At 49.2% G+C, this 23,081-nt stretch overlaps 1 protein-coding gene across 3 annotated transcripts in view; it reads left to right on the top strand.

Moving 5' to 3' along the window:
* Positions 1–23,081, top strand: part of FKBP9 (FKBP prolyl isomerase 9) — a 54,801-nt gene that overhangs the window by 4,757 nt on the left and 26,963 nt on the right. Inside the window, exons 1-4 of one of the 3 annotated variants that reach the window (XM_045005726.1) lie at positions 3,450–3,523; positions 4,698–4,826; positions 19,572–19,717; positions 21,120–21,309. In XM_045005726.1, coding sequence (XP_044861661.1) covers positions 3,459–3,523; positions 4,698–4,826; positions 19,572–19,717; positions 21,120–21,309 — 530 coding nt within the window. In that variant the 5' untranslated portion in view covers positions 3,450–3,458. Of the gene's footprint in view, positions 1–3,449; positions 3,524–4,697; positions 4,827–14,562; positions 15,216–19,571; positions 19,718–21,119; positions 21,310–23,081 lie in introns of those variants that run through there. The other 2 variants (XM_045005727.1, XM_045005725.1) reach the window with 2 other exon arrangements.

The following is a 23,081-nucleotide window of genomic DNA, read 5'->3' as shown; positions in this document are numbered from 1 at the left end:
CTTCCTGCCCAAAGGAAATTAGTCATCATTGGGGTTTTCAGGTTGGTGAAGAATGTGGAAGGCATTACCCAGAATAGTGCCAGGAAAGCCAGTTAATTTGCAGTGCATTTGTTCTTCCTAACCAGCATATAAGTAGGGGTTTCTAAATGTTTTCCCTTTGAGAAACTAGTTAAATGGTTAAGAATAATTTCTCTTACAAAGATACTGGACACTTTCTGTTCTGATCTAGCCCATTTATGCTTCCTGAGCAGCACTGAGGAGTCAGAAAGCAGCCAGATCTGTCCAGCTGAGAAATCCATTGATGTAGGGAGATGCCACTCCCTCTATTTGGCCTTCGCATAGGGCATGTCAGATGTGGGGAGGATTGGGTTGGGGCATGGCTGAAGCATGTTGCTGACTATGCTTAGTGGACACAATGCCAGCTAGTGTAAGTTACAGCAGTTTGCAGGCTTCTTTAATATACGCCATTGCACAGATCCTCCCTGAGAATCAGGGAGGAGTAACCATTTTCCTGTCCACCTTCCTCTCTGCTGCAGTGAACAGAAGCTGGGTCTTAGGCCTTGTCTACCTAACTAACGGTATATGTTTTAAATGTAGACCAGGCCTTAGAGTGAATCATATTATGTAATATACTGGATGTCTGGCATAAGAAATATCCCAACAATTTAACCTCATTCAGGGTCTACTGGAAAGATGAGATGGAGAGAGCCCTGCAAATCCTTGAATATCGATGGAACATTTTTGCGGATCATGGATCAGATGCAGATACAAATTTTGTATCTCAAGCCCTGCAAATATGCAGATATCCTCTTTATGTCCCCGGATCATTTTTGCAGATTGGCTGTGGATACAAATTTTGTATCCACGCAGGGCTCTAGAGATGGAGTAAATACATGATTTTAAATCATCCAAAATCAGTAGAGAGAGGATTGGTGACTTTTTTTTATTGCATATTTCCAGGCATTACTAAATAGTGATGAGTGTGCAATAATCCTTTTGCCTAATTTCTAACTAACTTGAACATCATGGCTTCAAAAGTTCAATTCAAAGTTAAAGATTATTGCATTCCATTATGAAGAGAACATGGGAACAAAATCAGGGAGTGGAAGAAAAAAGATAGGCACAAAATTGAGCAGGTGTGAAACAAATACTAAGGCCCTCATGATGAAAGGTATTTAGGATCCTAACTTCCACTGCAAGTGTGTTTCTGTTGGAAATTAAGAGCCTAAATACCTTTGAGGATCTGGGCCAAAGGAGGGACAAAAATTCTAATAAAAAAAAAATACAGTGGCCAAGATTTGTGGGTATACAGCTCCTTTTGACTTCACCGCAGCGAGCACAATGGGGTCTACAACCTGATTACCCCATTTGGGTGCTACTGCACAACAAATAATAATATCTGATCAATATTTTCTCTCTCTTCAGTATTTTTCCTTATCTTAATAGATCATCTCTTTTTGTAAAGGATTTTTAATTGATGATGATTGTCACATTTTGTAATCCTGATTTTATGCTTTGTGATTGGTCCCATTCTTGGTTGCCAAGTTTGGTTTGTGACTTCAGCAATCTGCCAGTGAGATGTGGTGGTTTTGCTGGTGAGGTTGATAGCACACACTGGATGGGATTGTTGTTGTAAGCAGGTTGTGATTTATGATCACAAATATGGCAATCTTCAAACAGCTGCCCCCTGCTCTTTATCAATTAGAACCTAACAGCGGTCATACTGGATCAGACCAATGGTGCATCTAGCTCATTATCCTGTCTTCTGACAGTGGCCAGTACCAGGTGCTTCAGAGGGAATAAATAGTACAGGGAGTGCCAGTCCCAGTACCTGGCAGTCAGTGCCTCAGGAACATCCAGTGGGGTCCCTGACCATGAACTTTTCTAATTCTTTTTTGAACTCAGTTATAGTTTTGGCCTTCACAACATCCCCTGGCAAAGAGTTCCACAGGTTGAGTGTGTGTTGTGTGAAGAAGTACTTCCTTTTGCTTTAAACCTGCTACTTATTCATTTAATTGGTTGACCCCTGGTTTTTGTGTTATGTGAAGGGGTGTGATGGGGCAGCTGCCCCACACAGCCAGATGGAGGGTTAAAGCAGCCCTCAGGGAGGCTGTGCAAAATCCAACCAATGGGAGAAGGACTTGTAGCTAGCCTATCAGGAGAAGGGTTGTTGGAGCAGCCAATCAGGGCCAGGGAGGGCCCTATAAGAAGGGCTGTTCAACAGAGTAGTCAGTCTCTCCCTGGAGTGCAAGGGAGAAGGACTGGTGGCCTTAGAGAAGTACCTTTGATAGAGTAGTGCTGGGCAGGGGAGCAATAGGAAGCTCTAACCTGAGGATTGCCAGTCTGAGGCCCCAATACAAAGGGCCAGGAAGATGCTAGGGCTACGGGGAAGTGGCCCAGGGAAATAGATGGTGGGAGTTGGAAGAGCAGCAGCGTGTGGCTGCCGGGTATAGGGTCAGTGGATTGGGGCCCAGAGTAGCTTCCTTTCCCCCCACTTGCCACAGAGGGCGTGTCCAGTATTCGGACTGCAGTTTACCCCTTGAGGTGAGGGGCTAGACCAAAAGCTGCAGTAGGCCACAGCAGCAAGTGGAGGGACTAGAGACAGCCAGTTCCCCCGGAAAGGGGGGAGAAAGCAGAGTGGGGAACAGCTGGAGGGCTGTGCTCAGAAGAGGACGCCACAGTCTGGGGAGCGACGCGGGTCTTAGAGGTGGAACAGAAGTGACGTCAGTGAGACACCTCTAGAGGAAGGGGCACCAGCAACCAAGAGGTAATTCCCAACATGGCCAGCAAGAGGTGCCAAGATGGTGAGTCCTGCCCCTTCACAAGGGGTAAATAACACTTCCTTATTCACTTTCTATACCATTCATGATTGTATGGATCTCTATCATATCCCCCCTTTAGTCATCTCTTTTCCAAGCTGAACAGTCCCAGTCTTTTTAATCTCTCCTCATATGGAAGCTGTGCCATATCCCTAATCCATGTTTGCCCTTCTCTTTGCCTTTTCCAATTTTGATATATCTACTTTGAGACGGGGTGACTAGAATTGCACACAGTTTTTCAGATCTGTACGTACCATGGATTTATATAGTGGCATTATTATATTTACTGTCTTATTATCTATTCCTTTTCTAATGGTTCCCAATGTTGTAAGCTTTTTTGACTGCCACTGCACACTGAACAGCTGTTTCAGAGAACTACTCCAAGATCTCTTTCTTGAGTGATAACTAATTTAAACCCCCTCATTTTGTATGTATAGTTGGGATTATGTTTTCCAATGTGCATTACTTTGCATTTATCAATATTTAATTTCCTCTGCCATTCAGTTGCCCAGTCAACCCAGTTTTGTGAGATCCCTTTGTAACCCTTCATAGTCTGCTTTGGACTTAACTATCTTGAGTAATTTTTTATTGTCTGCAAAGTTTGCCTCTTCATTGTTTACCTCTTTTTCCAGATCATTTATGAATATGTTGAACAGCACTGTTCCCAGTACAGATCCTTGGGAGACCCTGCTATTTATCTTTCGGTATTGTGAAAACTGACCATTTATTCCTACCCTTTGTTTCCTGTCTTTTAACCAGTTACTGATCCAGGAGAGGACCTTCCCTCTTATCCCAGGACTGCTTAGTTTGCTTAAGAGCCTTTGGTGAGGGACCTTGTCAAAGGCTTTCTGAAAGTCCAAGTACACTATAACCACTGGATCATCCTTGTCCACATGCTTGTTGACCCCCTCAAAGAATTCTAATAGATTGGTGAGGCATGAGTCCCTTTGCAAAAGCTATGTTGATTCTTCCCCAACAAATCGTGTTAATCTATGTGTCTGATAATTCTGTTCTGTATCATAGTTTTAACCAATTTGCCCGATACTGAAGTTAAGCTTATTGGCCTGTAATTGCCAGGATTGCCCCTGGAACCTTTAAAAAAAAATCAGTGTTAAATTAGCTATCCTCAGTCATCTAGTACTGAGGCTGATTTAAGTGATACATAGCATAGTTAGTAGTTCTGCAATTTCATATTTCATATTTTTCAGAATTCTTGTGTGAATACCATCTGGTTCTGGGGACTTAACTCTGTTTAATTTAGGAATTTATTCCAAAACCTCCTCTATTGACACTTCAGTCTAGGACAATTCCTCTGATTTGATCAATTGGCAGCTCTTGTTTCCTAGCACTATGTCGAAACCCTCAAAAATGTTGTACAGATGGTGGGTATGCAGCTCCTTTTGACTTCACCACAGTTAGCACAATGGGGTCTACAACCTGATTTACCCCCTTTGGGTGCTACTGCACAACAAATAATAATACCTGATCAGTATTTTCTCTGGGTATGAGAGTTGTGCAGTATCTTTAAATCATTTAATGTTTGTTTCACTTCTGTAGCTGAAATGATGGTGTTAACCCGGTACAGGGTATTACCACAAGGATTTAACCACAAACCACACTACAGATCCATTCCCCCTCCTGTATCTGTCACCAGGGGTGATCGACACTTTAAGAATACTAAGAAGGCAGGTATAAAGTACAAACAGGTATTTATTAAACAGAACCCCACAACCAACAACAAACAAGTGTAAACATAACAAAAGCACTCAGCTGTTAACCCCATAGATTGACTTGAAGCCAGGGACCTCAAAATAACACAGGTAGGTATACAAAGAAGTCAAGGCGATCAATACAGCACCATATCTGATGCTCCTACAGAACAAGGACTACACACAGGTTTGGGAGCACGACAAAACCACACGGGACACCAGGAGACAAGTACACAGGATCACACAGGAACAATGCAGGGGACCAGGAACGACAACACGACAGGATCGGGAACAACGGGTAAGCAGATCTTCTCTTCTTTTCTTGACTCATAGTCTTGGCTAGGACACAATAGGCACTGGGCTGCCACTGGGGCGGACAGCCCTGTGCACACAGTCCTTATATAGAGTCTTATCTCTGGGCAGATTACATAGATCAGGGGTTTTCAAACTTCTTTTCTGGGGACCCAGTTGAAAGTTGTTGATGCCCGCGACCCAGTAGAGCTGGGGATGAGGAGTTTGGGGTGTGAGAGGGGCTCAGGACTGGGGCAGAGGATTAGGGTGTGGGGGTGAGGGCTGGAGGGTGGGTCTGTGAATGAGGGGTTCAGGGTGTGGGAAGGGGCTCTGGGCTGGGGGTTGGGGTGAAGAAGGGGGTCAGGGCTCTGGGTGGGCGTTGGGGTGCAGGAGGGGGTTGGGGCTGGGCTGGGGGTGCAGGCTCTGGGGTGGGGCTGGGAATGAGAGGTTTGGGGTGCATGAGGGACTCTGGGTTGGGGGGAGCTCAGGGCTGGGGCAGGGGGTTGGGGTGCAGGGGGGTCAGGGCTCTGGGCTGCGGGTGCAGGCTCTGGGGTGGGGCTGGGGATGATGGGTTTGGGGTACAGGAAGGGGTTCCAGGTTTGGGGGGATCAAGGCAGGGGATTGTGGCATGGGGTTGGGGCGCAGACTTACCTCCAGCAGCTCCCAGTCATCGGCACAACTGGGGTGCAGAGGCAGACTTCCTGCCTGTCCTGGCATTGCGGCCAGCGCTGCGCCCTGGAAGCGGCCAGCAGCAGGTTCAGCTCCTGACCTAGGCAGAGGCTGACAAGTGTCTCCGTGCAGCTCTCACCTGCAGGCACCGCCCTCCCCAGCTCCCATTGGCTGGGAACTGGCCAATGGGAGTGTGGAGCTGGTGCTCGGGGTGGGGGCAGCGCACGGAGCCCTGTGGCCCCCCCTGCCTAGAAGCCAGACCCGCTGCTGGTCACTTCCGGGCGCAGCGCGGGTTGGAGCAGGTAGGCACTAGCCTGCCTTAGCTGGGCAGCATCGCCGACGGGACTTTTAATGTCCTGGTCGGCAGAGCTGACCAGAGCTGCTAGAGTCTCTGGGTGCTGAGCAAGCTGACCCAGTGCCTTACATGCTGCGACCCAGTAGTGGGTCGCGACTTGAACTTTGAAAAACACTGACATAGGTGACATGACACTGTTCCCGTCTTAATTTTCCCGCCTTGAACAGAAAGGGCATCAACTGGCAAACAAGAAGGGGTAACAATATGGAGGGCAAACTACAACTCAGGCAAAACAAAATGGCAAATTGGAAAATTGACCTTACAATGGAGTCAATGGGAGATTTGGGGGCACAAAGAATGAGGATTAGATCCTGATTCTACAACTTACAATGCACATGGACAGTCTTCTTCCTGTGCACCAAGCCCCACGGATTTGCATGGGTCTCTGCTTTGGCACAAGTTTAAGTTGCAGGACTGGGCCTTGGTTCTACCGTAATGATCAACAATGAAATATATGATCAGTGAACACCAAATAAATAGCATCACAAAGTGATACTGTACCTCAAGAAAGGACCGATCCTAGCCAGAAAGCTCATATTAGAAATTGATGGTTAGTCAAATAAAAGGGATTATCTACCTTGCTTACTCTTTTTTGTGTGTGTGTGTGTACTAATAGGTCTACCAACATTTTCTGCAGACAAAGGCACCAATGCTGCAAACACACATGAACGCACTTAACTTTACCAATATCAGTCATTCCATTGACTACCCAGTGCATAAAGTTAAGCATGTGCATAAGTGTTTGCAGAATCAAAGTGTAAAGTAAATAAGAAAGTGTTGTTTACTCTTTCTCATAACACAAGAACTAGGGATCACTAAATTAAATTAATAGGCAAGAGGTTTAAAACAAAAGGAAGGATTTTTTTCACACAGTGCACAGTCAACCTGTGGAACTCTTTGCCAGAGGATGTTGTGAAGGCCAAGACTATAACAGGGTTCAAGGAAGAAAAGACGGTTACTCACCTGTAGTAACTGGTGTTCTTCGAGATGTGTTGCTCCTATCCATTCCATTATAGGTGTGCGCGCCGCGCGTGCACGGCTCTCCGGAACATTTTTACCCTAGCAACTCCGGCGGGCCGGCTGGCGCCCCCTGGAGTGGCGCCGCTATGGCGCCCATTATATACCTCAGCCGGCCCGTCCGCTCCTCAGTTCCTTCTTGCCGGCTATTCCGACAGTGGGGAAGGAGGGCGGGTCTGGAATGGATAGGAGCAACACATCTCAAAGAACACCAGTTACTACAGGTGAGTAACCGTCTTTTCTTCTTCGAGTGATTGCTCCTATGCATTCCATTATAGGTGATTCCCAAGCCTTACCTAGGCGGTGGGGTCGGAATGAGACGTGGCGGAGTGTAGTACCGCCGAGCCGAAGGCTGCGTCGTTCCGAGACTGCTGCACCAACGCGTAGTGGGAGGCGAAGGTGTGGACTGAAGACCATGTGGCCGCTCTGCAGATGTCCTGAATGTGAACATGGGCCAGGAAGGCGGCCGACGAGGCGTGCGTCCTGGTCGAGTGTGCAGTGAGTCGGCATGGGGGGACGCGAGCAAGCTCGTAGCACGCTCGTATGCAGGACGTCACCCAGGATGAAATCCGTTGTGAGGAAACTGGCTCGCCTTTCATGCGCTCAGCAATTGCCAGAAAGAGCTGGGAGGAACGCCGGAAGGACTTTGTCCGGTCGATGTAAAAGGCGAGGGCCCTACGGACGTCCAGGGTGTGGAGCTGCTGCTCACGAGGTGAGGCGTGCGGCTTTGGAAAGAAAACCGGGAGGAAGATCTCCTGATTAAGATGGAAGGCCGACACCACCTTGGGAAGGAAGGCCGGATGTGGTCGAAGCTGCACTTTGTCCCCGTGGAAGATGGTATATGGGGGACCTGCTGTCAGGGCGCGGAGTTCGGAGACTCGTCTGGCAGATGTGATTGCCACAAGGAAGGCCGTCTTCCAGGTGAGATGGAGCAGAGAGCACGTGGCCAGGGGCTCGAAGGGTGGCCGCATCAGCTGGGTGAGAACCAGGTTCAGATCCCAAGTCGGAGCAGGCGGACGCACCTGAGGGTAGAGTCGGTCTAACCCCTTGAGGAAGCGGGCAACCATTGGGTTGGAAAAGACGGAGCGACCATCTATAGCGGGCCGAAAGGCCGACAGTGCTGCCAGGTGCACCTTCAGGGACGAGATCGCAAGACCTTGGGCTTTCAGGTACCAGAGGTAATCGAGGACCGTCTGGATAGGGGTCGAGAACGGGTTAAGACCTCGCTGATCGCACCAAAGAGCAAAGCGTTTCCACTTCGCGAGGTAGGTAGAGCGTGTCGAGGGTTTCCTGCTTTCAAGCAGAACTTGCTGCACCGCCGCCGAACAACCCCTCTCTGCGTCGGTTAACCACTCAGGAACCAGGCTGTAAAATGCAGCGACTGCAGGTTCGGGTGACAAAGCCTGCCGAGGTCCTGAGAGATGAGGTCCGGCCATAACGGCAGGGGAATGGGATCCCGAATCGAGAGCTCGAGGAGCAGGGTATACCAGTGCTGCCTCGGCCAGGCCGGAGCGACGAGTATGACGTGGGCCTTGTCCCTCCGCAGCTTGAGTAGTACTCGGTGGACCAGCGGGAACGGGGGGAACGCGTATAGGAGGGGACCCATCCAGGGCATGAGGAACGCATCGGAGATGGAGTCCGGAGCCCGACCCTGGTACGAACAGAACCTGTGGCACTTCCTGTTGGTCCTGGAGGCAAACAGGTCTATTTGGGGAAATCCCCACCTCCGGAAAATGGTGTGAGCCACATCTGGGCGAAGGGACCACTCGTGGGAGGCGAAGGACCTGCTCAGACGGTCGGCTAGCGTGTTCTGCACTCCTGGCAGAAAGAAAGCTTCGAGGCGAATCGAGTGGGTCACGCACAGGTCCCATAGGAGCATCGCCTCCTTGCACAGCGGGGAGGATCGGGCCCCGCCCTGCTTGTTCAGATAGAACATGGCCGCCGTGTTGTCCGTGTATACCGCGACGCAGCGGTCCCGGAGGTGTGCTAGAAAGGCGAGACAAGCCAAGCGGATCGCTCTCAACTCCCGTACGTTGATGTGGAGGGAGAGTTCCTGGGCCGACCAGAGACCCTGGGTGTGCAGGTCTCCCATGTGAGCCCCCCATCCGAGCGCCGAAGCGTCTGTGGTCAGGGTGGCCGACGGGCGAGGGGGGCGGAACGGAACCCCTTCGCAGACCACCTCCGGATTCAGCCACCAGGTGAGCGTCTGGAGAGTGGGGTCCGAGACCGTGACCACCATATCTATAGGGTCGCGGTGGGGGCGTGTCATAAACAGATATTTAAGGGTTAAGGTCTGTTTTACCTGTAAAGGGTTAACATGTAGTACCTGGTGACCACCTGACCAGAGGACCAATCAGAGATAAGATTTTTTCAAATCTCTGTGGAGGGAAGCCTTTGTCTGTGTGAGAACTGTTTTTGGACCTAACAGAGGACAGTCATGTCTCCAAGTTCTCCTGGAGTAGTTTCTACTAATTAATAGTGAGTATTAATTAGAAAGGCGAATTAGTCTTATGATTTGATTTCTATATTTGCAATTGTGTGTTTGCTAAAGGAAATGCTTTATTCCTGTTTGCTGATATTGCTTTTACTGAGAAAAGGGGGAGAGGGGATTCTCTCCAGAGATTGATAAGGTTATACCCTATGAGTGTCCAGATTGGGCTCATAGAGATTCTGTATTTTTCTTTTTATTCTTTAATAAATTCTTTTCTTTTCTTTGGACTTGGTTAATTCCTTCCCTTGGGGAAATTCAGGGGAAGGGGAGGGGGAAGTGGGCTGCTTCCCTGTGTGTAGAGATTCAAGGCGTTTGAATCCAGGCATCTCTGTCTTCAGAGCAAGCTGGAGAGAGGGGGGAGGGGGGAAGGTTCCTCCTCTGTGAATTGATCTGTGTTCCCAAGGGGGGAAACAGGGGTGTCCCGGCCCACGGAATTGACCGGGTGGTGGCAGCCGAAGGGGAGACCTACCCTAGGATTTTGGGGTGGGGGGAAGACATGCGGGTCCTCACTTTGAAACCGCCCAGTTTCAAGTGAGGGTAGACTCCTGACAGGGCGGTACACTGATGTCAGCCACATCTGGAACGGACGAAGCCTCAGCCTCGCGTTCGCGGTCACAAAAGTGCACGCCGCCATGTGACCCAGCAGGCGGAGGCAGGACCGCACCGTCGTGGAAGGGAAGGTCTGCAGGGCCCGGATGAGCGAGACCATCGTCTCGTGTCGAGGACGAGGGAGGCAGGCTCTGGCGAGGTTGGAGTCGAGGACCGCTCCTATGAACTCCAGGCGTTGAGCCGGAACTAATTGGGACTTCTTGGCGTTGACGAGGAGGCCGAGAGACCGGAACAGGTGCAGTATCTCGGACACCTGAGCTGCCACCAACTCTTGAGAGCGACCACGAATCAGCCAGTCGTTGAGATAAGGGTACACGTGGATTCCGCGACGACGGAGAGCTGCGGCCACGACCGCCATGCACTTGGTGAATACCCTCGGGGCAGTGGAGAGGCCGAAGGGTAACACCGCAAATTGGTAGTGGGCCTCGTTGACCATGAAGCGCAGGTAGCGTCTGTGGGGGGGGTAAATTGCCACATGAAAGTAAGCATCCTTCATGTCGAGGGCGGCAAACCAGTCTCCCGGATCCAAGGAAGGGATAATGGACCCCAAGGTTACCATCCGAAACTTGAGCTTGCAGAGGTACTTGTTCAGCTCCCGGAGGTCTAAGATGGGACGAAGACCTCCTTTCGCCTTGAGGATGAGGAAATATCTGGAGTAGAATCCCCTGCCCCGCCTGCAGGGAGGCACCTCCTCGATGGCACCCACGCTCAACAGAGTCTGGACCTCCTGTAAGAGGACTTGCTCGTGAGAGGGGTCCCTGAAGAGGGACGGGGAAGGTGGGTGGGAGGGAGGGGGTGAAATAAACAGTAGGCGGTAGCCGTGCTGGACGGTGCTGAGGACCCAGCTGTCCGATGTTATAGCTGACCACGCCGGAAGGAAGCGGGCAAGGCGATTCGAAAACAAAAGGGATGGATCCTGGGGGGAGAGTGGTGGGCCATCCTCGGGCGTCCCATCAAAAGGCCGGCTTTTGAGCTTGCGGAGCCTTGGACGAGCCCTGAGCCTGGTTTCGCCGCCCCCCGGACGGTCTACGGCGGAAGGGGGCCGTGCGGCGATTGTTAAACGGCCGAGCTCTGGCCTGGTTGAAGGGTCGGTAGGGCTGCTGATGGAACGAATGCCTCTGCGTGGCCGGCGTGTGCATGCCCAGCGTCCGTATTGCGACCCTCCCGTCCTTTAGGGTCTGAATTCTGGCGTCCGTTTTCTCAGAAAACAGGCCCTGCATGTCAAACGGGAGGTCCTGGAGGGTGTACTGGACCTCAGGCGGGAGGGTGGAAGACTGCAACCACGCAATGCGGCGCATCGTCACTCCGGATGCCACCGTTCTAGCCCCTGAGTCTGCCGCGTCTACGGCCGCTTTAATCAGGGTTCTGGAGGTTAACTTGCCCTCTTCCAGCAGCGCCGAGAATTCGGGGCGGGAGTCCTGAGGGGTCAGCTCCTTGAATTTTGTGAGGCACCCCAAGATATTAAACGCATATCTGGACAATAGGGCCATCTGGTTAGCGATGCGGAGTTGGAGACCTCCCGCCGAGTAAATCTTACGCCCTAATAAGTCCATGCGCCGGGCCTCCTTGGACTTCGGCGCAGCAGCCGGTTGACCGTGACGCTCGCGGTCATTGACTGACTGGACCACCAAAGAGTCTGGGGTGGGGTGTATGTACAGATATTCGTACCCCTTGGGCGGGACCGAATACTTCCTTTCCACGCCACGCGCCGTGGGGGTGACGGAGGAAGGTGACTGCCAAATGGTGGTATTGTTCTTTTGGATGGTGCGGATAAACGGGAGCGCCACTCTGACGGGGGCTTCCTCTCCCACCACATCAGTAATAGGGTCCTCGACCTCTTGGACCTCGTCGATGGGCAAATTAATGGCTTTTGCCACCCTTCGGAGAAGGTCCTGGTGCGCCCTGAGGTCAATAGGCGGGGGCTCTGATGGCGACGCCCCTGCCACCGCCTCATCGGGAGAGGAGGACGAGGAGTGGCCCGGCAGCACCTCCTCCTGATGTTGTTCCACCGCCTGGCGATCTGGTGGCAGTGAGTCCTGCCCTAAAGGTGGGCCGTGGGCGTCGGCTTGAGTCGGTGGAGACGGGGGGGTCTACTGACGGTGGCCACTGGCACCGACCGCGCCGAGCCCGGCTGCCTGGGTGGCAGGGGAGGTCCCTGCTCATACTGCGCCCAGGGTACCCAATGTCCCCAATACTGGGGTCCATGGTCCGGTGGAAGTGACCCGGCTCTGAAGTCCACCGCACTGCCCTGAGGGGAGGCCACGGAGGGTTCCCTTGAAGGCCAGGGTGGAGCAGTGGCGGCGCCTAGGCGGGTATCGAGCGCCGGCGTGAGACAAGCCTCCGGTGCCGAAGGTCGGTGCCGGCTGTCTCGGGAGGCAAGTGGCGAGCGGGACCTTCGCTCTGCGCGGTGCCGAGAGCTGGACCGACGGCGGCGGGAGCTAGATCTCCGGTGCCGGGAAGGAGATCGGCGGTGCCGGGAGCTCGACTTGCGGCGGCGGGAGCTCGACCGGCGGCGCCGGGAGCTCGACTGGCGGTGCCGGGAAGCGGATCTCGATCTCGATCTGCGGTGCCTTGAACGGCTGCGGGAGCCCCGATGATGTCCGCGGTGCCTGGACGCGGACCTGCTGCGGTGCTGGTGACTTCTCGACCGGGACCTGGAGCGCCGCCGGGAGTACGACCGGCCCCGCGATGGGGAGCGGTGCCGGGACTGCGACCGGTGCCGAGACGCTGAGATGCGTCGCGATGTCGATCGCCGGCGGGATGGGGAGCGGTGCGGCGGTGACCGTCTCCGTGAGAGGGACCGGGATCGAGTCCGGATCCTGGAGCCGCGGTCGCCTCGGACGCCCGGGGATGGAGGACGAATCATCGCAGGCTTGCCGAGGGACTTAAGTGTCCGCACCGTTGGTGCCGGCGGCTGATAGGACGGAGCCGACGTCAGGTCGATTAGCTCCCTCGCCGTCACGAACGCCTCAGGCGTCGACGGGATCCTCAGCTCCTCCTCGGTGGGCACCGGGGAGCTGGGCGGTGCCGGACTCGACGGGCCTTGCGGCGCCGGAGTCAACGGCCCGGTGCACTTTGCGTGCACTGCCTCAGCCTGCACCGTTTTCGTCGGAGGCGGCTGGGCTAACGGCTTCCGCTGCTGTTTTGCAGTGGCCGTCTTCGGCACCTTGTGCTTCCTCCCCGGGGAGAGGGAGCGGCGCCGGGTCTTCGGTGCCGGGTCGGTACCGGAGCGGCTCGGTGCTGCCGGTGCGCTGCTCGTCGAGGTAGGCTTCGGCGCCGATGGAGCCGGCGCCGGAGGTTGGAGCGCAGACTCCATCAGTAACTGTTTTAGCCGGGAGTCCCGCTCTTTCCTCGTACGAGGCTTAAAGGCCACACAAATCGGGCACTTATCTGGTCTATGCGACTCTCCGAGGCAGCGGAGGCAGGAGTCATGCGGGTCGCTGACCGGCATGGGCCGCTGGCAAGCCGCGCAGGGCTTGAATCCCGGTGCTCCGGGCATACGCCCGCACCGGGGCGGAAGAAGAGGGGTAAGCCCTCTAATTCCCTAACTACTAACTCTATACACTATATATATACAACTATAACAAGAACGTAACTAATTACTAACACTATATACACTAGAACTATGGAGAGAACACTAGGGTTGTGGAGGTAAGGGAGCACTCCACTGTTCCAACTGCCGTCACGGGCGGGAAGAAGGAACTGAGGAGCGGATGGGCCGGCTGAGGTATATAATGGGCGCCATAGCGGCGCCACTCCAGGGGGCGCCAGCCGGCCCGCCGGAGTTGCTAGGGTAAAAATGTTCCGGAGAGCCGTGCACGCGCGGCGCGCACACCTATAATGGAATGCATAGGAGCAATCACTCGAAGAAGAACTAGATAAATTTATGGAAGATAGATCCATCAATGGCTATTAGCCAGGATGGGCAGGGATGGTGTCCCTAGCCTCTGTTTGCCAGAGGCTGGAAATGGGTGACACCTGGCATTGGCCACTGTTGGAAGACAGGATACAGGGCTAGATGGACCTTTGGTCTGACCCACTGTGACTGTTCTTATGGTCTTATAACTGGCCTCAATTCTGATTTCAGCTTCAACACTTACTGCTGTGGCCTTTGTCAAATCATTTAATCTCTCTACCTTAATCTCCACAGCTGTTTAAAACGCTGGGGATTGTAACGTTTACCAAACCCAAAGGACTGTTCTGAGCATTAGCTAGTGTTTGCAATGGAATCTGAAGTTGAAAAGCAGTATTCAAGCGGTAAATTACTATTAAAATATTACAATATACTTTTTGGGTCAGTTTCAGTGAAAATATTATTTAATTTAATTTTTATTTTGTTTTTTTTTAAATGCAAAAACTAAATGTGGTATAATGCATGAATACATTTGTAAAGAAATGGAGACAAATGAAGGTTGTGATCACTGGTTCAACATAGTAGTTAAAAGTGTATGTTGGAGGAATTAAACTAAACCAAACCCTTGATCTAAAGCCTGAAAGAAGCAAAGGAACATGAGATGGGGAGAGCAACACTGCGCTGAACTCAGAATCAGCGCCACGTAGCCCCATGTGCACCCAGCCTTTCACTTCTGAAGGGTCCTGGGGATGTGCTGTGATGCCTCTTCTCCCTCCCTCTCTTTCCCCCGTGGACTTTGAGGCCTGGATTCTGGCCTGTTTCCAGGAGAGCAGCGAAACTTACGAACTACATGTAACAAAAAGAACTTGGGCTGGAGCGTAGCGCCCAGAACAAAACCCACCTACCCAGTAGCAACAGCAGCGGTGCTCCGACCACCCCGCCCGCCTGGGCACCCCCCCCCCCCCTCGGCTGCTGTCTCCTCCCTCTTGGAGGCAGAGGGGTGGGATTTTTTTTTTTTCATCCACCACGTTTGCAAATTTTGCAGCAGCCGTGGGACAGGCCGCACGGTGCTTGGAGGCCGGGAATCGCTCGCAGGGCCCTTCGGACTCCCCCCACTCTCCGGCCTCCCGTCTCTTCCCTCTCGCTGCATGGCGGGCTTGGGGATGCTGCCCCGGCGGTGGCGGCACCGCTGCTGCTCGCTGCTGCTGCCCGCCCTGCTGGTGAGCTGGGTGGCGTGCCAGGCTCCGCCGGTGCCGGCCGGGGAGCAGCCCTGGGACGGGCAGGATGTGCACATCGAGCGCAGCTTCGTGCCGGAGCAGTGTGCGCGCACGGTGCGCAGCGGGGACTTCGTGCGCTACCACTACCACGGCACCTTCCCCGACGGCAGCAAGTTCGACTCCAGGTACCGCCCGGCCCGCCTGCGGCTGCCGGGACAGGAGCCGGGGGTGGGGGCCGCAGAGAGAAGGAGCTGCCTCCCTCCGGGTGTTTGGGGTGTGGGGAGCTGCTCCGAGATGGGGGGGAGTGGCCCTTAGGAGTTTTCAGAGGAGAAGAGGGCTGGGGTGGGTTATGTTGGGGGGTGCCGGGGATGGGGTTTTGGAGGTGCCAGGAGATCAGGTGGGTTGTATTTTTTTGTTGGGGTTGAAGTGTGGGGGGGCCTTCAGACCCCAGGAATTCCCAGGCAGAAACAGACCCAATGTCCATCTAGTCCAGTATCTTGTCTGTAACAGTGGCCAGTATCAGATGCTTCCAAGAGAGGCACAGGAAACGATCTACTTAGTGGGCAATTGTGGAATAAGCTCCCTGTAAGAGTTTCTCTCACCTTGCCTGAAGAAGTGGCTTTTTTAACCACGAATCCTTATGCCCAACTAAATCTGTTAGTCTTTAAGCTGCCACTGGGACTCCTCCTTGTTCGCTCACCCCTGTCAGGCTTATTCTCTGAGGAGTGAGGGCTTATATCCTGTATAATAACATATTTCTCTCTCTCTCTCTCTCTCTGATAAAAGGTAGGCGTTTGGAGAACTCTAGGGAGAGAGTGGGGTTTTGGAGAAGGTGGTTTCCAGATGGGAGTGGGTTGGGGCTCCAGGGTTGCCTTGGAGGGGTCAGTAGTTTTGGTTCATATTTCCCCCATCCCCTGGTCATATGAAGTCATAAGTCTTTTTGCACTGCACAAAGGTGTGAGAGCCACGTGGAAATATGGAACTATTGTATGTATATAAACTGTATAAACATATATTTTTAATGACAGGTTTCAGAATAGCAGCCGTGTTAGTCTGTATCCGCAAAAAGAACAGGAGTTACTTGTGACTAACAAATTTATTTGATTATTTCTGGCTGAGGAAACGCCTCTGAAATTTGAAGCAGAAGGGACTATCCACCCCAAACACACACCCATCAGACACTGCAGGCATGTACTCAGGGCAGCTGGCCCGTCCCACTGCTATAGCTCTGCTCAGTCTTCAGTGTGCTGACTTCATCAAAGCTCTTGCAGGCATGTTGCCTCAGGCTGGTAATCACATTCCCAACTTGAAGCATTGGCATACCCCATGTGTTTATAAATGCCCAGCACAATAGAGCCCCAAACCTGGCTAGGTCCTCTGGGTGCTATTTTAATAACCAGTAAGCAATATTGATGAAAATCAATAATCTATGTAGGAACCCATATGACAGAAATAAATGTAGAAATTAATTGGGTCTATTTGTTTATTGTCTATTTGTCTGTTAGTCTGCTCTAGTTGTGGTTTACATTTTTGCGACTTACTAATTTATAGTTCTAGAGTAATTTAAAAAGTAAAAATCTGACACTGCATCAAGTTAGCAATTCTAGAAATTGAAGAGGTTTTTTTTTATTGTTGATTAGAGTATTTGAAGACTTTTTTTTGAGGTGCTTACCATATAGGAATTAAAGATTGTTTTGAATCAAATATATACTTATTTATTTATTTATTACAAAGTTTCTATTATGGTTCTTATAGCTGCTAGCTAGTTTTTTAAATTAAAGGTGCAAGAGAAGACTACATTAATGAAATCAGAGCAAATGTATTTGGGTAGTGATTTGAAATTGCTTTATAAAAGACCTCTGTAGCCTAAATAGAGGCAGGCTTCTATGATGGATAACTGTCAGTTTTATTTAGCTTTCTGCTTCAGTGATGAAAACTTTCATGAAACTTGGAAGCTTTTACTGTACAGCCCTTTCCAAGTTAGGTCTCTTTCCTACAAATCACTTTTATACAGACTTGTAAAATGTATTGCGGAAGTAACTGCTGTATTCCATCTATTTTTAAAAAACAGAATTCATGCCATTGTGTTTCTTCTTCAAATATGTGTGCTTATTTCCATGCCCATATAAATAATTTGGAGTTTTAGGTCTGGCTTTAACTATAGAATATTGAAGAAATAAAAAAACGCCATCTGTGTAAACTGTCAGTAAAATTAGTCATGCAGACCTGTTTTGATCTGGTATAGTTTTGCTCAGTTCTAGTCGATACAAATATTTTTTTTTAGATACTGTGGATTTGTTTTTAATGCATAATGAATTTGTGTGTTTTTCTATTTTAAATTGATCCTTGACATATTCATACATTCCCCAATTGACAAAATATGACAAATATCAATTTCTCACTTAGAATCTTTAACATATAAATTTAAAAACTTATTCATTGGGTGCTTGTAGATATAGCAGCATTTGCTAGGAGCTTGTTTAAATTGTGTTTTCCAGCATAAGTTCTCTAGAAATGTCTGGGAAATATTGTTGAGTAGAAAGCGAATTATGTTTATCAAGTAATGTCTGCTTTAAGAAAAGTTATTGGCTATTGCAAAATGGTGGAGTCAACAGGGAGATCTCATTTACAAGCAGTTTAGGAATTCTAGGCCTGGGGCTATTAGGAGTCTCAGTGTGTTGTGGAAGTGATGTATGCAGTCTCTGAAAGCCCTGACTATAACAATATCCACCTACTGGCTGGTTTTGAGAATGCTGCTTGCAGGCAGAAAGGAGGACATAGCATTAAACAAAAAAAAGTTGTTCTTGTTATCTGAAGAAAATGACTTCAAGACAGGGCCGCCCAGAGGATTCCGGGGGCCCGGGGTCTTCGGCGGCGGGGGCCCCTTCCGTTCCGGGACCCGCCGCCGAAGTGCCCCAAGACCCACGGCGGGGGCCCCCCGCCGCCGAATTACCGCCGAAGCGGGACCCGCCGCTGAAGTGCAGCCCGGTCTTCGGCGGTAATTCGGCGGGGCGGGGTCCCCGCCGCGGGTCTTCGGGGCACTTCGGCGGCGGGTCCCGGAACGGAAGGGGCCCCCCGCCGCCGAAGACCCCGGGCTGCGCTTCGGCGGCGGGTCCCGCTTCCCCCCCGCCCCGGCCCCAGCCTCTTACCCCCGGCTCCCTCCTCACCCGGAGTCTCAGCGCCTCGCCGGAACAGCTGCAGCGTGTGGCCGGCGGGGCCTGAGCTCCGTCCCTCTCAGAGCCGCGTGGTGAGGGGGCGGGGCTGGGAGCTCCCCGCCGAGCGGAGGCAGCCGAGCTCAGCCCGGAGCTCCCAGCCCCGCCCCCTGACGACGCGGCTCTGAGCGGGGCGGGGCTCAGGGGCCCCGGCGGAGACTCGGCGCTTGATGCGCTGAGGCTCCAGGAGAGGGGCGGAGGCCGGAGCCTCCGCTGTTCTCTTGGGGGCCCCTGCGAAGCGCGGGGCCCGGGGCAAATTGCCCCCTTTGCCCCCCCCCCCCCGGGCGGCCCTGCTTGAAGACAACATAAAGGCTTTGCAATGACAGGAGAGCAATGTAAGCATATATAAGATGGGGAATGTTTCAGAGGCTTCATTGCCTTCCTGTTATGTTTGTTGTTCACATTTTCTGTTAAAGAAAATTAAGTGCAACATTTACCGGTATTTATTCAGATAAACTGAACTGAACTACTACATCAAAGAAAGTACGTGGTATTGAATTTAATGTGGTTAAGCTTTTGCCACCCAAGCTTATACTGTTGTGGGGAGTCTCATATTTACAGTGCAGCTGTGTCCATTTTATGGAAAACTTTATTATAATTCAAATTTACCCCAAACACTCATACATCATCCCATTGGAAGATAAGTTCCAGTATATGTCACATTATTGGAACTGGCAAACTTGCTGTATAAAGCAAATCTGTAAATTTTTGATGTTTGTCTAAGTCTTAATATCAAAGAAATGGGTGTGGAGGAGAAAAATTTAGCTAATTAGCACATCCTACAATTAACAACAAAAATAGTGCTCCCCCTTCTCTGGAAAGATATAATAGTAGCAATGAAATTTCATGTTACTAAGGCTTCATTATTTTACACCATATTACGGTGCACTTACTAGTATTTTTTGAAGTGTTACAAAATTAAACTACTCTTGTCAGAATAAATGAACGAACTATATTATGTGGTACATTTTCCTTGCTTTTTAAAAACTGTTTAATTTGCTTCTTAATTCAGTAATTTTGCAATAGATCCTCTGGTCATTGGTGTGAATTAGCAAAATTCAGCTGTAGTTTGATGTTTGTGTGAAGATACCTGTTACATCATTGAAGCATATGTGAGAGATAACAGGCTGAGATTGCATTGGGGTCAAATGGAGGCGTGAAGTTTAGGAGATGCTTGCATTAGTTTTCTGGTTTCCATAGCAGGTCTGTCTGAAGCTCTAACTAGGTGAGCTTGGAACAAGATAAAATTAAACTAGCACAAGAGAGAGACACAGAGCAGTTTGTAAATAATCCATTTATGTTTTTCTTTCTCTCTGTCCCTCTCGTTAGCTATGACAGGGGTTCCACATTCAATGCATTTGTGGGAAAAGGTCAGCTTATTGCAGGGATGGACAAAGCTCTGGTTGGAATGTGTGTGAACGAGAGACGTTTTGTGAAAATTCCACCCAAGCTTGCCTATGGGAGTGAAGGAGTTTGTAAGTACAGCAGCATGGCTATAAATGATTTGGTTACATAGGATGTAGGAGATTTAATTAAGTTGATAAAATCAGAAGTTACAAAAAAGAATTGATTTGTTGTTTTTTGGGTGGGTCAGAGGGCAATTTTCAGATACCTGCCATTCAGTGCTAAAGAATTAAAACACAGGGGCTTCACCAGTGAAGTCCAGGGCCAATGCTATGGTAATAAGGCAACTTCACTCTGCAGACTTTGCTAGATACAAAGACAACACTGTATCACCTTGTTCCTGGGTCATATTTGTTTGGAAAGTTGTATCCGCAACCACAAGGCTAGGATTATTCTAAAAATGAGGGTTCAGTTTAAAAATTAAACTTTTAAATGAATTTTGTTTTTACGCACTATTTTTACAAGTATCACCTTTTGTTTACCGTAACTGGAAAAGATTAAAGAGAGAGGCTTTGATCCTGCAATCAGTTAAGCGTGCGCTTAACTTTTAAGCATGTAAACGTTCCCTTTGGTTTCAGTGGGAGCACTCAGATGCATTGTACTTGCAGGATCAGGGCCAAAACATTGTTCTCTATTTTTTCGGATTGCTTGACTAGCATATTTGACAACATTTCATATATAGTCAGTTTCTCCCTATGTGGTTTTTCACACAAAAACAGGAGAGAGGAGAACATTACGCGAACACCTGTCAGGGATGGTCTAGATAATAGTCCTGCCATGAGTGCAGGGGACTGGACTAGATGACCTATTGAGGTCCCTTCCAGTCCTATGATTTAAATGGAAAAACAAAAATGTTGAAAAATCACAGAAATTGGCTGAAGACTTAGGGTTACTATCTGAAATGACTTAACTTTTTAAATTTTTACTGACTAGATTTCAAGTTGACAGTGTCCTTATAACATTCGGTAGAATTTAATAAGTAACCCCCCAGTTTCTTCAAGGAAAGCTTCTTACTCACTGCTCATGTGTAAAATTTTCAAGTCCCAAATGGAGGAGAATAGTCTAGGAGTATCAAACAGTTACTTGGAGCTTGATCTTATAACGTGTTAAGTGCCCTCATCTGTAGCAAAGGCAGAGTTCTGGCAGAGTTCACAGGGGGTTGAGGAGCTCAGCAAAATTCTGGATTGGGTCTTTACCAAAGATTTAATTTTGTTCCCTCCTGTGTTATCCTGGAGGTATAATTACAGCCATTTAGTAAATATATGAAGTTATAAAGTACAAAGGTATAAAATTGTAAATAAGTATAAAGCTGTTGTTGGTTACCTTCTTTTGAAAACTTCTTTGTGGGTGGCAGATGTGTGACGCTCTCAGTGGCCCAAGTAAAGTTAGATGATGATTAGTTTGGTACCCTGTGAAAAGGTGGGTAGCATGATAATGATTTTAACTTTTGCTTGTTTGTTTGTTTGTTTGCAGCTGGTGTAATCCCCCCAAATGCAGTGCTTCATTTTGATGTACTTCTGATAGATCTCTGGAATTCTGAAGATGAGGTTCAAATTCAAACTTATTTGAAGCCTGAAAAATGTACTAGGACAATCCAGGTGTCTGACTTTGTAAGATACCATTACAATGGAACTTTCTTGGATGGGACTCTGTTTGACTCAAGGTAAGGTGTTAATACTTTTCTGTGGATTTTTTTAATATATCTGTTCTGGGCTACTTAAAGGAAGCTTTTTTCCTCTTTTTTTTCCAAGTGGATAATATAACTAATGTTAATTACTACACTGTAAAACAAAGAGAAAGGCGCTTGCAAGACTATTGAAGTAGCTTGGCTTCATAAGAGTTATACACATTTGTCTAGGGAATTATATGAATGTAGTACTGGCTCAAACCAGTAAAAGTGAGATCTTATTACTCCATGCACATTAGGCTGCTTCTCTCCCTTTCGCTCTCCATGCTGACAGTATTCTATAATAAAATAAATGAATAGGTTTTGTAACAATTTTAATATTGATATTTATATGTGGTGCTAGTTTTACGTACAAAACTATACAGGGTTGTTAAAGAAAATAAAGTATCTCCATTTCTAAAATTCCTCAGTAGGCAGGCAGCCCGTGTACTTCACTGGGGTTTCATGGAGGGTATTATTTTATTAATAATCAGAGTTCGTGTTGGGACATCATGCTTAGTGAGAATTGGAGACCATGGAAGTTGTTGTGGGTGGGGATTGGAAGGGATATGTTTTAAAGTTAGTAATATTTTGTCAGTAACTTTGTCTTCTTTAAGGTTAGTTATTTGGAACTTTAAAAATGGGGTTAGCCTGGTCAAGGTCTTCTGGTTTTTAACTACCCTTTTGGGAAGCCTTCCAATGTGTGTTGCTTTCCAACAGAGGATTGCCTGGAATATTGGCAGAACTTTGTATGAAGCTTTTGCAATGACTGCCAGGCAGGCTCTGGCCAGCGCAATTAATCCCATGCTTTCAAGAGCCAAACCTGTTTCACGGAAAAATGAAAGAGAAATTTTGTACTGCTAATGTCTTACAAAATCTAGGCTATTCATAAATTGTTTTGATTAGTAAATTTAAGACTTCCACTGAAGCTATTTTTAGTGTTTTCTAGTGCACTTGCTTGTATGTGGATGGGTATAAACTTGACACTAGGAAGTTTAGACTTGAAATCAGACGAAGGTTTCTAACCATTAGAGGAGTGAAGTTCTGGAACAGCCTTCCAAGGGGAGTAGTGGGGGCAAAAGACATATCTGGCTTTAAGACTAAGCTTGATAAGTTTGTGGAAGGGATGGTATGATGGGATAGCCTAATTTTGGCAATTAATTTTGGCAATTGATCTTTGATTATCAGCAGGTAAGTATGCCCAGTGGTCTGTGATGGGATGTTAGATGGGACGGGATCTGAGTTACTGCAGAGAATTCTTTCCTGGGTGCTGGCGGGTGAGTCTTGCCCACATGCTCAGGGTTTAACTGATCGCCATATTTGGGGTCGGGAAGGAATTTTCCTCTAGGGCAGATTGGCAGAGGCCTTGGAGGTTTTTCGCCTTCCTCTGCAGCGTGGGGCATGAGTCACTTGCTGGAGGATTCTCTGCAGCTTGAGGTCTTCAAACCACAATTTGAGGACTTCAATAACTCAGACATAGGTTAGGGGTTTGTTACAGAAGTGGATGGGTAGGATTCTGTGGCCTGCGTTGTGCAGGAGGTCAGACTAGATGATCATAATGGTCCCTTCTGACCTTAGAGTCTGAGTCTATGTACCAGCATCCTCTATAGGATCAAATGTCAGACTTGCTCAAGTGTGTGTGTGTGTGTGTGTGTGTTTCTTCCCTTCTAAGGGCTTGTACTACTAATGCTGAAATATAACAGAGGGTAAAATATTCACAGGTGCCTAAATCCTACATAGAAAACTCAATGAAGCACTTAAATTCCTAA

This window comes from Mauremys mutica, chromosome 2 (assembly GCF_020497125.1).
Source record: "Mauremys mutica isolate MM-2020 ecotype Southern chromosome 2, ASM2049712v1, whole genome shotgun sequence".
In the NCBI taxonomy this organism is placed as follows: domain Eukaryota; kingdom Metazoa; phylum Chordata; order Testudines; family Geoemydidae; genus Mauremys; species Mauremys mutica.
Note: the sequence above shows the minus strand (reverse complement) of the source record. Positions and strands in the feature narration are given on the sequence as shown.